General features: G+C 40.7%; 1 protein-coding gene across 1 annotated transcript in view; it reads left to right on the plus strand.

Moving 5' to 3' along the window:
* Positions 1–1,096: 1,096 nt before the first annotated feature.
* LOC144115780 (protein PALS2-like) overlaps positions 1,097–16,213 on the plus strand; it is a 33,459-nt gene continuing 18,342 nt past the window's right edge. Inside the window, exons 1-9 of the mRNA XM_077650279.1 lie at positions 1,097–1,348; positions 4,334–4,455; positions 5,960–6,112; positions 7,643–7,795; positions 7,881–7,956; positions 8,726–8,874; positions 8,961–9,092; positions 10,037–10,145; positions 12,623–12,688. Coding sequence (XP_077506405.1) covers positions 4,423–4,455; positions 5,960–6,112; positions 7,643–7,795; positions 7,881–7,956; positions 8,726–8,874; positions 8,961–9,092; positions 10,037–10,145; positions 12,623–12,688 — 871 coding nt within the window. The 5' untranslated portion in view covers positions 1,097–1,348; positions 4,334–4,422. The remainder of the gene's footprint in view (positions 1,349–4,333; positions 4,456–5,959; positions 6,113–7,642; positions 7,796–7,880; positions 7,957–8,725; positions 8,875–8,960; positions 9,093–10,036; positions 10,146–12,622; positions 12,689–16,213) is intronic.

Below are 16,213 nucleotides of genomic sequence, written 5' to 3' on the forward strand. Positions count from 1 at the left end.
CAGTACGAACTAGCCTTTACCATACCTGGTGCATCGATGCACGTCGCGGGCCATAGCATGTTAGTGTAACAGCCAGTGATACAACTGAATTTCTTATAACATTCTGCTGATCATTTACATAGCCCGTTTCTGAATTTGGTGGCAATGTGACGTAACTCCAATAATGAAGGAATAAAAAAAGAACCGTCTAGCACACTCTCAGGCTGCGGACAGCCGCACGAAATGCTTTGGATGAAATGGCGAGGACCGCCGCTCACTGCATATCCTGATGGAAGCTAATGGCCGGCCGCATTTGTTTACACTGAAAGCGTTTACTGATTTGTGGACACTTTGTTGTCTACTCTATGGTATAGCCCAGTTCCCGTTTTATTTACGTTTTCACCTATTTCGATAAAGCGCCTGACTCTTATCAGTTGCTTTCATTCTGCTCTATGAGTGGTGGCGCAAAAAAGTTGGTAAGATTCAGGCTGAAGCCCCGTTCTCCGCAGAGCAGTAGGAAGCGAGCCGGAAAGTAAATGGACGCCGGCTGCTTGGCTATCGTAAGGAAAAAGTTGCCGGCGAAAATATTCGCTCCGCTGTTGAGTGCGTCGATGTGGGCAGGGCTTGGCGAGGCGTTACGCGTTTTATCAGCCCCGTGTCGTTCACTAATGAATCACGGGTGCAATGCTGCTGCGCGACACTTCCGCGGTGGAGGCGGCGATCTGAAGGGGACAGTATATACCGTGCTGGGTACCTCGGCCGCTTTCGCGACAATAACGACGTCGACTCTCCCCAGGCTTCCGGCAGTGCACGCGTGGCCATCGTCGAATTCAAAGAGAAAACTTTTCTTACATCCTCCGCCGAAAACCGGCGCCTGGATGTGCGCCCTCTACCGGTCGTGCACTGTAACTTTGTGTGCGCCGCTCGGCAAAAGCTCCGTCGTCGAGCTGGGAGCAATGGAACAGCAGCAGCAATACAGCAACGACCAATGTTCTTCTGTTTCTTGGTGCAGATGCTATCTTGGAGCGGACTTAGTCATGACTCGAGCGACCGGCAGCACGTTCCCTACCTGACATCAACTGAGCGCCCCGTATCGCCTCTTCGGCTGCCTGTACTGCTCAAGCCCGACTCGCTACGAATGAGCGAATGTTGCCCGACGCCACCGGAAGAAGCCATCGCCTTCAAGTGGTCTGCACCTTTGGCCGCGCAAGCCCCATCGTCACAGTCATCAAGTGTATCGCGCCAAGTTTTAATATAACCTCCTTGATCGCGCCCATTTAAGCACTGGCAATCACCGAGCGCCTTCAGTGGGCATGGAACAGCAGCAGCAATGCAGCAACGACCAATGTTCTTCTGTTTCTTGGTGCAGGTCAGTTCATGTCCTTCTTTGCACTGTAAACGCACAAGTAATGTCAACCTGCTGCTTGTGCCATGCCCAAGCGTATTCATGTGCATTGTCTGCGAATGTGTATATGTGCTGAAATTATTGCTCCTAGGTGGCGACATTGAACAGAACCCAGGGCCCCCTAAAAAAGATTCTAGCCAGTCCAATGATGACGCAGTCACTCTGTTAAAAACTTTAAACGAAAAAATTAACAAGAACCATAGCGAAATACTCTCCCAGCTCAATGAAGTTCGGCAAACACAAACAAAGCTTGAGCGTCAGATGGCCAGAATGAACGATAGGCTTGTTGCCGTCGAAGAAAAAGTAGCTGCCTCGCAAGCCTCCAGCGCCTTTGACATTACCCAGGAAGTGTCTGAGGCTGTACAGAATGAAGCAGAGGCGTTTCATAAACGACTCGACGACCTCGAAGGCAGGTCACGATGCCATAATCTATTTTTTCACGGCCTCCCTGACACGCAAAACGAAACATGGGATGAATCTGAAAAGCTCGTGCGTGAAAAGCTTCTTTCTGAAATGGACCTTGAGCTACCCAGCGAGGCCATAGCACGCGCGCATCGGCTGGGTAAATTTTCGAATGACAAATGCCGTCCTGTCATAGTCAAGTTTACGAATTTGAAGATCCGAGAAGCCGTGTTTACTGACCGAAGCAAAATGAAAAATGCTGGGATAAAGGTTACGGAAGATTTCTGCTTATCAACTCGCAACGCACGTAAACTTTTTGACTTTGGACAAGCAAGTGTAGAGAATTGCGCTATTCGTCAGAACAAATTGTTCATAAAGAATAAGTGTTACATCTACATTTCGGCATCAGATAGCATCTGTGAATATCATCAATAACCAAGCATCCCCACGCAGCCCTGATAGTAGTGCCTTGCCTGCCGATCTTTCTACCGCGTAGCTACCTGCTCGTGGTCATGAGCTTCCAAATGACATATGTGTTTTGTTCTCTAATATTCGTAGTGTTGTTAACAAGCGTGATGATCTGTGTACTATCATCGACACGTGCGATGCAGACATTCTGGTCCTCACCGAAACCTGGCTGAATTCAAAGATTTCTAATGAAATACTAAACTGCGAAAAGGATTTCATTACTTATCGATGTGACCGTGGAGACAGAATAGGAGGCGGTGTTCTGATAGCGGTCGCTGATCATCTGCATTCTTCACACGTGTCACTTGTTTCTTCACTAGAAATTGTATGCGCCTCTATACGCATTAATCATCGAGACGTAATCTTCTGCGCATGCTATCGCCCTCCAAATGCTCCATCGTCTTTCTGTAGTGAACTTCATGATGTGCTCAATCGCATTTTAGTTAGGTTTCCTTCTTCGCCAATCTTTTTACTTGGCGATTTCAACATGCCAAAAATAATTTGGTCTGGCGCGTTCCCTTCCACTCTGGATTCGTCACCTGACTCGATTGGCTTCATAAATCTGTGCACTGACTTCAATTTTTCTCAGCTCATTACCCAGCCAACCCGTATCACCACTACTAGCGCTAACATTCTTGATCTTGTTCTAACTACGCTTCGTGAGCTAGTTCATTCATTGGCATTTCTACCAGGCCTCAGTGACCACTCCTTCATCCAGTTTGACCTTAAAGATACTAGCACACGTGTGCGACCGAATCCCAAATATATCAGAGTTTATACAATGGCAAATTTTCCGTCGATTAACGCTAAACTCGAAATCTTCTTAGGAGAGTGCATGCCAAACTTTTATAACCGTACTGTGGAAATGAACTGGCGCCTTTTTAAAGAAAAAGTTCATTTTCTCGTCCAAAAACACATACCTTTACGCGTCATATCAGGCAAGCAACGTTCCCCGTGGTTCACTGCCGCATTAAAACGCCTTTTAAGTAAAAAAAAACGAGTTTATCGTAGAGCGAAAACCACCGGTTGCCCTGATCACTGGGATGTGTATCGTGCCATAACATCTGAGTATCGAAAAGCCTTAAGAAGCGCCAAGCAGGCTTTCTTCCAGAGTACGCTTCCGTTTTTGTTGATTGATAATGCCAAAAAATTTTGGAACATCATTTCTGGTCCCAAGCATAAAGCAATAGCTCTGAACGATAGAAGCGGCGCAGCCATTCCTTCATCAGAATGCCCTCAAGTGCTAAACGACGCCTTCTCAAATACTTTTTTACAGCAATCATCTGTTTCTCTGCCCTCTTTTCAGCCTGTGCAGAATCCATTAATGGACCCGATTGTGTTTGACAGTCTTGGTATAGAAAGTCTAATTAATAATCTCAAAATTTCTTCGTCTTCGGGAATCGACGACATAAATTCTAAATTTTTAAAGAATACAAGTGTTTATTCTTCCATTTACTTGTGTGCACTGTTTTCGCAATCTTTGATTTCAGGAAAGCTACCCGGGGACTGTAAGGTGGTACCAATATTCAAGTCTGGTGATGCTCATTGTGCTCTTAATTACAGACCCATATCATTAACGAGTGTCTCGTGTAAACTGTTTGAACATGTCATTTATTCTAATCTGGTTAAATCGGATCATCTGCATTTTGCCTTCTGACGAAATAAATGTTTTGCAATCCAATCCTAGGCTGGATATATATTCATTTTATGAATATAGCAATCTGTTATGTGGTGGTGGTCAGGTGCAAAAGTGCATATGGCATGTGAATGTAGTGCACATTATGGCAGCTAGATACATTAAAGGCAATCTATGGCGCTTCCATTATTTAAAATGTATGCGACTTAAGCATTCAATGAATTAAGAAAAATTTAGGATGACAACCACAAATGAAAAAGAAATGATCTAAGCTTCATATCTTCTTCATTTTTGGTGTAAAATCTGTCTTTTGCTATAATTATCACATAGTTTTGTGATAATTGCCTTGGTAACCATTTGTAACCACTGCTGAAAACTTAACAAATTTTCCTGTTCTCGAGTTGCTAAAGCAGTCATTCAGTCTTTTTTACTTTATTCTTCAGCTGCCTTTCAGCATGTCAGGGAAAACATCGAGGACCTCAATGGACGTGTGGGTGTTCGGGACACTGACCTCATTTTTCTCAAAGGTCTCATGGAATCGCCTGTCATGAGCTGCTTAGTGCAGGTATGGCACTTTCATAAATTTTTGTCACATCTTGTCGTTTATCATCATAAGGGCATTCAACATTTTATTACTACTTTCGAGTTTTTGTTTAACTTGGAATAGTGATCAGCGAAATTCGAGGAAGTTGAAAAAAGCTAGGTTCTGCAACTTCATAGGCTGGCATTTTGCATGTTAATAGCAACGTCCCTTGCAGCTGGGCATCTATGCATGTTGTACAAGGCATTGGAGTCACTGCCCTCTCTCTGTCAGAAAGCTAAAAGAGTGTAATTGGCATGGCATTTATTATCATGGTCATATTGTCTACATCATCGCTGTGGTTGTTATTAGTGAGCAATTTAGGTACATTGTGCTAATTCATTTATTTTTACTGATCTTTGCTAAGTCCAGTTAGTTGCATAGAATGGAGGCATTCTGAATGCATTTCAGCATTGTAATAAGGTTTTTGATGAGGCACAAATTACATTGTTTTCATCCTGTGCTTGCTAGCTCAACGTGCTGTCATCATTGTACTCAAGCAGGAAAGTTGCTTGGACCAGTTTTTTAAGATCCATAATATCAAGTGTTTGCAGCACAAAAGTATGAAGGCAAAAGACGTGTGTGTTCCTCTTGCTTTTTTCTTTCATTTTATGCTGTGAAGACTTTATATTGCGCACTTGAGTATTTTTTTATGTAGTGCTGTGCTAATCATGTGTTACTGTTCTGGAGTTGTGCAGAAGAATAAGACATCAGTGAACAGCAGGTAGAAAAATATTTTGCATTCATTTTCTTTTCTGCTATTTTTTACCCTTTTGCTGATATGTTGCCTTCTGTGTTTGAGATGAGGTTGAAGTTACTTGTTGAAATCATTTACATGATGTTACATTCATAGATATGGAGAGTCTTTCACCAGACAGTAGTCATGAGAAAATTAATTTTAGAGTGGGGCCAGTGCCTCAGAAATAGCATCAATGTAATTTCTGAGGCACTGTTAAGAGTTTCTGATTCGGAAAAGGTCTAGAAATGTCAGAAACACATTGGCGTACTGGTATTCGCAGTTTGGCGTAAGAGCCAGTACCATGGTATATTTATTTTTGCATAGTTTTTCAGTGTAATGAGAACTGGTCGACTTTTAATATTAAAAAGTTTATGGAGGAGGTCGATGTCAACAAAATGTGCACTGATCAATGTGATACCTTGTATGCTGACTGAGGATATGTGTAGCATTTGAAGTGCTAATGGTATTCAGGTGAGTGGTTAGCCAAAATGAGTTGAGGAGGTAACCCCAGCGTGTTATTTAAAATGAAAGTTCCAGCTGTAACCTTACATGAAGAAGTTCCTGGTGTATCACGGTACAAAAACAAAGCACAATTACTTGGCATCGTTTTGATCTTTAGCATCAATATTTGGTTATTAGGTGTTACGGTGACATCCATTATGAGCCGTAAATAAAGTTGGTCGGTTCTGTTGCTGTGAAATACATGTAAAGTTGATAAATTCAGTTAAATTTTCTTTCTTTGTCTACCAGGTCCAAGATCATCTTGAAGAGAAAACTACCACTTTCAAGCCTGTCTCCACAAACAATGTAGAACTTTTGAGGGATGTCTGCCAGGCTTGCCGTAGAGTCAGTGGTCGTGACGCCCAAGAGCTCGCCAACATTCTTAGTGGTCCTCACTTCTCAGTATGGCTCTTTCTTGAAATTATTCTTTAGTGTCTGGCCTTATTGACAACAGTGAAAAATATATATTGCATGTCTTACCCCTGGTGTAGTTTCACACTCTTTTGTCAAGCCTAGTGGGCTGTGTGTTTGAGGTTGGTGTTGCCTCTGTGGCCTGGCATTGCATTTGGATAGCTGTTGTGAAACTGCACATGGGCGTTTCTTAACTTTTGTTGCAATAGTGTAAATAGACCAACTGAATTGATTCATGGCAGTTGTTCATGGCCAAGGTAAGCAAGAAGTGAATCTTTGTTTCTTTTGATAAGCAGGTTTTCTAATGAAGCTTAAAAAGATTTTTGAAAGGGTCTTGTTTTTTTTTTCTTCTATAAAAATTAAGTGTAAAACTGGCTTTAAAGGCTGGTGCTAGCACAAAGTCACAGACTACAACGGCAGTCAATAGACTTTTCACCTGCACCCGCAAGCTTAACCAGAAACGTGAGCCACCAGTAATGTGGCCGAGCGCAGTGTTCTAAATGAGGCCAGTGTTGGGGAAAAACTTGCGAAAGTTCCGCCATTTCTTCCACGCTTGTATGCTACATGTAGTGTTGTGCCTGCTTTTGAGTGTGAGCTCTGCCACTTTTGCAGCGATGCTGAATATGTGTGAGAAGTCTTCCTTGCGGAAATTTTTTATATTTGCTTTTTTTTTATTTGAAAAATGGAGAACCTTAGAGAATATTGGAACAATGCAGTCTCCATGACTGCTTAGCCCTTCATATTTGATAAACTGCACTTTGTTACCTTTGGAGTGCACAGGAACTAATTTGGGGCTCTTACTTGTCTGTCCAATATGAAAAATGTTTGGTATGTTCAGTTATTGCTAGGGGCTATAATTGAATCTGCTGTATCACCATGAATAGTTATAACCTGTTGGTTGGGCACCCTTGTATTTATTATGAATTTTAATTCATTAGACGGTCACTTCGGGTGCATCTTGGGGTGTTTGGCATTGTTTTTTGAGTATGCCCATGAGTGATAAAAATGTATTGCCTCCTCAGCTTCAAACTTCAGTAGTGACCCAGTTGGTGTTATCTGTTGACGTTCTTTGTTTATTACTCATTTTTGTCATTCAGTAATGCCCTAAGTGATTAATATAACAGATTTGTCACTTCAGGGATAAAATTTTGTTCAAAGCAGAGAAGGGGGTTTTTACCTTTGCTTATAGGTTCACATAATAAATCTACCTGCAAGGTTTCTTTTGTTTCACATCTTTTAAATAACAGAGTGTTGACAATTCTCTGCAATAAGTGTTGCATTAGCCGTAGAATTTGTAAAAAAAGCTACTGGAAAATCGTGCCATATGTGTCTTCAAGGTTTATTGAGATCAAAATTGTAAAACACTTTACCTTGCTTATAAATTTACCATTCTTAATATATGCACCAAGAAAAACAGTGAAAGCTAGAGGGATAAAAATTACTACCAAATGAGCATTTGGAGTTAGACTGCAGTGAGTTCTTGTATTTTGTTTTTGATGGTTCTCCTTTTGTTCATGGTAGGCCTTGCTCAACGCCCATGATGCTGTAGCTACAAAGAGCTATGAACCTGCTAAACCACTAGCACTTGAGAAGGAGGCACCAGCAATGGCACCTGAGACCCTGAATGACACTATCAGGATGGTGGGAATCAGAAAGAATGATGATGAACCCTTGGTGAGTGGCTGTTTCATTTCCAGCTTGCTGCTTTTGTGATTCTGCACACATGTGGTATAGAGGTGCTTTTGCTTAATGTTTTCAGGGGATAACGGTACGAGTTGAGGATGACAATTTGATGATAGCTCGCATCCTTGCTGGTGGAATCATTGATAGGCAAGGTGAGTTTGAGTGCAAGCTTTCTTTTTCACTAGATGCTAGGATTTGAAGTAGATTTCTTGACTGACTGATTGTGATGCTTATGGCAGTATCAGACTTCCCGACCTTCCTTGTGCAATATGGTTTCATGTGATTTGAGGATTCTTTTCTACTTGTTACTAGCTCTAATCTTTTCCTTTTGTGGAACAATAATGAATACCAGAATGGTAGTATTTGCTGTCTGTTAGTCCCTAAAGAACTAAAGTAATATCATAGCTACTTTTCTGATTTGGATATGTGTTTTATGCCTTTTAGTGGTATTCATGATAATGTATTTTGCCTTTTTAAGTTCTTGTGACTTTTTTTTTTTCAAGGGGTTACTTATGTTGAAATAATAAATAAATTGGTTTTTGAGGAAAGGAAAGGTATAGGAATGGTCTCATGTCTTACTGGACATCTGAACCCTGCTGTGAGGAAAGAGATGAACAAGCTTACCAAAAAAATTTGCCGTCACTGCATTTTCTGTTTTCAATTTCAATATAGGTTGAGGTGTGAAGGTCAAAGCATGCTTAACTGTAAAGTGTGGTAAAGGCATGCTAAGTATAAACCTCATGTCATGACATACACTGAATGTTCAACAGAGGAAGGCATGTCTGTACTAGTTATTTCATTTAGAACATTCAGTTTGTGTTTCCTCATGGTTACTTTTAAAAGGAACTTTCAGAACATGCACATTTTGTTGTGTTAAAGGGAATGCAACTTAGTATTGTGGACACCTTGCTTATATTTCAGGGTTGTTACATGTTGGTGATACAATCTTGGAGGTCAATGGAGTGCCAGTTCACACGCCTGAGCAGCTGCAGCTGCAACTGAAAAAGGCCCAAGGCAGTGTTGCATTCAAAATCCTCCCCTCATATCACGACAACCTGCCAACATTTCAGGTATGTGTCTGTGACATCAACTGACATATTACAAATGTGAGGCTTTTTTTTTTGTGTGTGTGCTTGAATGGTACTTTATTTTGCAGTGTTTTGTGAAAGCACTGTACACATATGAGCCATCTAAAGATACCCTTCTACCATGTAAAGAAATTGGGTTGCCATTCAAGCAGGGTGACATCCTGCAAGTGCTCAATCAGGAGGATCCAAACTGGTGGCAGGTAGGTACAAAATTATAGTCTGAAGTATTCATGCACCTCTCTTTCAGCACATCTACTGGTCACAAGTGAGCCAGCAATCAATTTTTTTGCTTGGTTTAATCTTCCTTTTTTTTTATTGCATAATCAATGATGAATCAGGCAAAATAAAAAACGCTGCTTCCTGGCAAACAGTTTTTTTACCCTTTGCTATACATGCAGGGCTGTAATCTGCCCACAAGAGTGCTGAAACTGCTGCTGCTTTGATTGCCTCCAGAGTTTTTTGAGCATTTATGCTTCACAATGCAACGACTCTGCTAGACACCAGCATGCCAGTGATGCATGTCTCATCAGATGTCAGGCATCAGGTGGTGATACGTACGAGCTCATTTAAATCTGCAGTTTCTTTTATTCTTGCTAGATTGTTGTAGTTTGCTAAAATTCCACATAATATTTCAGAAAAGCAGCAGCACTACAGAAGTGAGTGCTTTATAGGGAACGTGCTGAAGTGAGCATTTTGGTTTATTCACAACACTCACAACTCATATGTGCACAACAGTTTTTTTTTGGCCACAATGACTCTAGAATAGGTGACATGTCTGAACTACTGAGGCTAAGCTTTCACTTTTTTTTTTGTCTCTGCAGTGCATCATGAATCAGTTCATTAGCTGGGCTCTAAAGTCTTAATAAACAAAGTGCACATGTCAAAGATCAGGCAGACTGGCATGAGGTTTCGTGGTGCCAGCTTAAGCGGATCTTAATTGCATTTGAATTGATAAGTGTCATCAGGTTGAATCTACTACTTTATTAAAGTATCTCTGTTAAAACAATTATGCTATCAGCTTGTTGGCTTAGATTTGAATTGTATTTTCATTATTTTTGTAGTTGTTTTTATTGTGACTAATTTTAATATATTTGTTTGATTACAAAGCCTGAAGGTTTTCATGTGTCATTCTTTGCTTACACAGGCAAGAAGAGTATCTGCTTCAGGTCCGGCAGGCCTTATCCCATCTCAGGAACTTGAGGAACGAAGACGAGCTTTTGTGCGGCCAGAGTATGACTATGCAACAAAGACAAGTATGCATTAATTGCTGCTTTTCATGAGACAGATATGTCACAGGTGTTGAGGACTGCAATGAAAGTATTTTTGCATTTTAATTTCACATGTGCATAGTACCTGTTTTAAGTAGTATTGTCAAATTGTTGCTCGCACGAGCCTGTTCGCAGTCAAGATTTTGCATTTAGATTTAAATTCATTTTGCTGGACTGCATACTGTTGTCATGCAGTACTTTATTTTGACATGAGCAGGCTTTAACCATTATAGGCAGGTACTAGTGTGTTTTGCATAACTGCAATGTTTCCCAGTTTCCCTCCTGTAATGTAAGGATTTTTGTGATTTTAAATAGGTGTAGAATTAACACTCAAGTTCCCCAAACTAGAGGGGAATCCATTATTGTTGTGTAGCTAAAGCTGCATGACAATGAAAGCTTCATTGCTAGGTTTCAGCCAGCTGCCAGTGTTTTACAATGGTGTGTCACCACTGCACTTCAGTGGTTTGGAGCTCTGCCGTTTCTGGTTGACAGCTATTGGATCTCAAGTGTGCAGACCACCTTACAACTAGTTCGAGCTTGGCTGACAGGTGCTCTGAGCAAGCATGATGGCAAAGTTTGTTTCACGCTTTTTCTTTATAAAAGGAGTGTGCAGTGTTAAACTTGCCTGAACTGTGGCCACATTGGTTTGGTTTTTATATCATTTTATGTTTGCATTTACCTTTCTGTTGGGTCAAGCATCGCAAACAAATGGTGAAATGAAAATATTTGTCTAAATGTGCTTGAAGCAATACATGGCGAAACTTTGTAGTATTTTATTGTTTTGGAAAGCTAAGGATACTGCATTGCACAGTTTATTTGTGGTACAAATGTTTTGTTCACTACAATCTAAGCACCTGAAGGTTGTAAATTCAATGGGGATGTATGCACAGATTTGAAGGATGTTTTAAAATGTTAAATTTAATTGCTATAACATGGGCAGTGCTTTAGTCAGAGGCAAAACTCGGCATTGCGCGTCCCTCATAGCCTGAGTCGCTTTGGGACGTTAAATCCCCATAAACCAAACCAAAGCTCGGCATTGCAGTATTATGTAGTTAAAAACATGTGCTTGCAGCATGAGCAGTCATTGACGCCATTCCTCTTTAGATTGATTCATGTTGTTGCTTGAGCTGCTGCTCTCAGTGACCGCTGTTTCATCACAGTGGTTTGTGATTCATTGTCCTAAATGCCATCGTGGAAGGGGTGCTCATACTTGAGCACTAGCAACTTTATGGTTGCTATGGAAAACGTTGAGAAAATTTGGACAGACTCTATAGTGAGAGTTAGAGAACAAAAGTTTTTTCTTGGGGGGGGGTACCAGATGCCATATGATGTTTGTACTGAATTTAAACAGCAGTGTTTATGTGTGGTACTGAGGGCCCGTCCATTTATGCAATGAACAAGACTTGTGTCGGCATCTGCATATATCATTGGTGAGGTTTTGGGCAGTTTTATAATATTTGTTTTGTATTTTTGCTTTTTTGTTCTCACTTGTGACTTGTGCGGGGATGAGGTAGAGAAATGTAGTAAACATAAAAAGTTAAAAAAGATACTAATAAATTCAAGATACATTTGCAGGGAATATTTTGACAGTGATGAGTTATACCATTTGTAAAAACATGAATGTTGTATGAAATAGGTTGCAGTTAACTTTCCTTGCTCCTAGTTATGCTTTTCTTTTGCAAGTTTCCTACTTTCATTTCAGCATGAAATTGCTAATTTCCTGTAGACAGAACTTATTCTGGTAGATAATTTCTGGTGGAGTACATTCTCATCATATACTTACAGCTGTTAATATTGAAATTATAGAATTCTAGTGTATCGTACCACTATTAAATGTTTGCATTATTTACTTTGGTTTCAGTGTGTTGGCTTGCTGTGTATGATGTTTGTGTGGGATATGAGGAAAAGGAGGTGCTGCTCCTTGGCGATCTAAATATGAAATTTGGAACATCCTAAGGAGCTGCTGCAGATATTTTTGTCATTTTTTTATTTTTACAGTGTACAAATGTTATGAACATCAAAGCAGTGAAAAACTAAAAATGTATGAGTTTTGTGCAGCAAACAGCTCAATTTTGATGTTGGTCATTACAAATCAAACTTTTGGGGCATGATACTGTAAGCGTATGCCTTGCGGTTTCTTGTTAATGTACACTGTGTCTTTGAAAGCACTCTACCACAGGCTTTGATTAGTTTTGTTTTCAGTGCATTTTATACACACTCATGTCACCAGTAGACTTGCAGTATTATTTAAGCTTATTTCTTGTCTCTATGTGATAGTGCAACATATTTTGGGCCATTTCCTACAGAAGTGTTGGTTTATAACATGTTAGTTGTGTGACCAGTAGTAGTCTGTGAAGTAAAGCTTGCTTAATTTTATCGTTGTTCTAATGCAAAAATAGTTTCTGTAGCCAGGTAGTAAATGTGTGCTTGACATAATATTATCTGTATCCATCTCTTTCCAGAAATGTGTGGTACAAAGGTTACTAAAAAGAAGAGAAAAACAATGTATGAGAGCAAGGCATCAGCAGGTATGCTTGCATTTCTGCTTGTGTTTGTTTTTAATTTATACTCACAGGCACGAGAGTTGAGTTAGATGTGCACAGCAGAACCTTAATATGATTCAGTCACACCGCCCCTCGAAAAGGCCACCAAAATGGCGATTTAGAGTCAAGATTTTTGTTTTTTGGCAATGCAGGTATTTTTTTGTGGTTGAAAGCAACACCTTTTGGCTTACAGGATGTAAATGGCCCTATGTGTATAAATGCATGGGAGAATAATTTGGGTGTGTTCTTTTTGCTTTTTTTTTGCCGGTACAAATATAATGATAATCGGTTATAACGATCAGATTTTCTAGTTTTGTCAGTATTGTTTACTCACGTACTCATCATAACAGTCGGCTCAGCTGGCTGATGTGCTGGAACCATTATAGTGAAAGTGCCACATTCCTATTGCTCATATATATATGCTTTGAGATACTGCGCAACAAGAATGCACTGTGAATTTCTGGAGCACTTGCAAGTGCCTGTGAACACATAGCTGTTGTCTGGTGGTACACTCATTGTAGCCTGACTATTACCATCTGCCATTTCCATCTGCAAGCAATGCTAACATATCTCATTCACTGCGCTGTTGTCTGACTATGCTCACTCTTAAGCCAAGAAACTGTGAGTTATGGGTTCAGTCAGAATTCGCTGTCATCGTCGACTCGGAGAAGCTCATTACTGACCCCACTGAGTAGTTTCTAAGCATCCCAACAAGCTCAGAAAGCATGCATCTAGAATATGCCTGTATGTGCCTGTATGTGTATGTAAAGTATTTGCTTGCCTGACCATGCAGCAGTTGTCAGCCGCTTCCTTGTTCTGACTTTTACCTGTGATCGTAAATGCATAGACAGTGAAACATATCTGGCATTGATTTTTTTGTTTTCCTCCATGGCTGTTGGTGCAGAACTGCTTTGCATAGTAAGGGAAAAAACAGTCATGGCCAAAGCAAACAGAAAAAAAATTCTCACCTTATGTATATTGTCATATCGAGGTTAGTTTTCTGCATAAAAAAAATTGAGAATTGAAAGTTAAAAATTGGTTTCTTGGGGAAAGGAAATGGCGCAGTATCTGTCTCACACATCACATCGGAGGACACCTGAATGGGCCCCATAAGGGAAGAGATAAAGGAGGGACTGAGAAAAGAAAGGAAGAAAGAGGTGCTGTAGTGGAGGGCTCCAGAATAATGTGCCGTAGTGGAGGGCTCCAGAATAATTTCGACCACCTGGGGATCTTTGCACACGGGTTCCCCTCCATCGAAATGCAGCCTCTGCTGTCGAGTTCGAACCCCGGATACTCTGGATCAACAGCTGAGCGCCCTAACTACTGAGCCACCATGTGGGGTCTGTATAAAAGCGGCTGATTTAGGTTTATGCACAGTGTGCACATGTGGGGTAAACCAAGTGGTCTCCCTTTTCTCTATCTGCTACTCTCTTCACACCAAGTTGCAGAAAAAATTAAGGTGCAGTTGTGATGTCCTGGCGTTGTTAGTTGTTTTGAAGGCTCACGGAATGTCTGTACTCGTTTCATGCATTTCCTCTACACTAATGCCCACGAGGGCTCTGTAGGAACCTGTATAAATAAATAAATAGTTTTTTTTAGTGAGCATGTCATTTGTACTGAAAAAGAGCTTCGCTAATACAAGCACAGCACGTAGCAGTCGTGCAGGATGGCAAAATCAGAGGAAAATGTGTTATATTTGAAAAATGAGAACATGAGTTGTATTGATTATCAACTGAAGGGTCATTTACCATTTACAGATTTTTATTTTAAATTAAAACTGTAAGAGATATGTCAGTGCAGTCTATGCAGGCAAATTGTACAACTAGGTGAACATTATGTACCTGATGTGGATTGATAATTACAAGACTAATTTACTAAAATTAGTTATTAAACTTTTATTTTTTATAATCAGGGGCAAGGTTATATTGCGAAATTGAAGGCTGTCAACATCAGAGGTGAGCCCTGTTTTCAAATTTTCTTAATCGGCAGTGTGGTCCGAAACTTGAACATCAAAAATACACATTTGAAAGCTTGTTGAGTTGGCTTTCCCAAATTGCATAGTTACAAAATGGCATCACTTCGTGTGGTATCGTCGCTGAAATCAAGTTAACTTCTACAGTATCAAATACACAAACGCATCAAATGCGATCGAAGTAAACATGCATTGATGGAAGGACAACTCAACGATATTGCATGTGCATATTTTTGACATTCGACATTTCGAACCACATTGCCAATTAAGAAAATTTAAAAACAAGACTCACCTTAGATGCTGGTGGTCTCCAGCTTTGTAGTATAACCTTGCCTCCTGAAATCAAATAAAAACAACTAATTATAGTTAATTAGTCATCTAATTATTGATCTATATCAAGTATACCAGGTGTCCCAGCTAATTTGAGTCAAGGGTTAAGAAATAAATTATTAGAGACAGGCGAGTGAGACCATCTGCATATTGGTGACAGCCATCTTGAACACCACAGGCAATTTTTGTTTTGCTTATAATTAATAGTTGGTTTAATTATTTAATTTAAGAAATATTGACTTTAGACAACAAATTGCATTTGAAGAGTTGTAGAGCACGTTCAGAAACCCTCATTTTATCATTTACGCTAAGAAAACCCTCAATGGTGTCTTTTTTTTCCCAGCTCCGAAGAAAGCCCGCGAAATACAAAAATAAACCACGTGACTAACACATTCGCACGCCATGATCGTGCTGCTCTCAAGCGTCATTTGAGCAATTGAAATCACCTGCAACACTGACCCGGCGGCCCTGCAGCAGCGGCAGGCCGATATGTTAGCGGCGGCAACTCGCACCGTGATGTGTGCCAACTGGCTAACGCAGACGAGAAACCACCGCGAACATATCGGCCTGTCGCTGCTGAGGGGCCGCCGGGTCAGAGTTGCAGGTGATTTCGTTTGCTCAAACCACACTTGAGAGCAGCATGATCGTGAACGCACGAATGCGTTAGTGATGTGGTTTATTTTTGTATTACGTGGGCTTTCTTTGGAGCTGGGAAGAAAAGACATGCGTGTGGGGGTTTCCTTATCGTAAGTGATGGAGTGAGGGTTTCTGAACGTGCTCTACAACTCTTCAAATGCAGTTCGTTATCTAAAGTCAATATTTTAAAATTAGATAATTAAACTTAGTTAAACTATTAATTAATTGTGGGAAAATTTGCCTGTGGTGCGCAAGATGGCTGTTACCAATATGCAACTGGTTTCGCTCGCCTGGCTCTATTAATTTATTTTTTAACCCTTGGCTGAAGTTAGCTGGGACACCCGGTATAATGTCCTCCTTGCTGTACAATCCACTTGCACAAACAGCACTGACGTATCTCACACAGTCTTAAAAATAAAAATCTGCAAATGTTAAAAGAAATCAGTGAGCCAGAGTACCCGTGGTCGAACCCAGCTGCAGTGGCTGTGTTTTGATGGAGGCGAAACACAAAAGGCACCTGTGTGCTCTGCGATGTTTAAAGATCCCCAGGTGGTCGAAATTATTCGGGAGCC

This window comes from Amblyomma americanum, chromosome 1 (assembly GCF_052857255.1).
Source record: "Amblyomma americanum isolate KBUSLIRL-KWMA chromosome 1, ASM5285725v1, whole genome shotgun sequence".
NCBI classification, from domain to species: domain Eukaryota; kingdom Metazoa; phylum Arthropoda; class Arachnida; order Ixodida; family Ixodidae; genus Amblyomma; species Amblyomma americanum.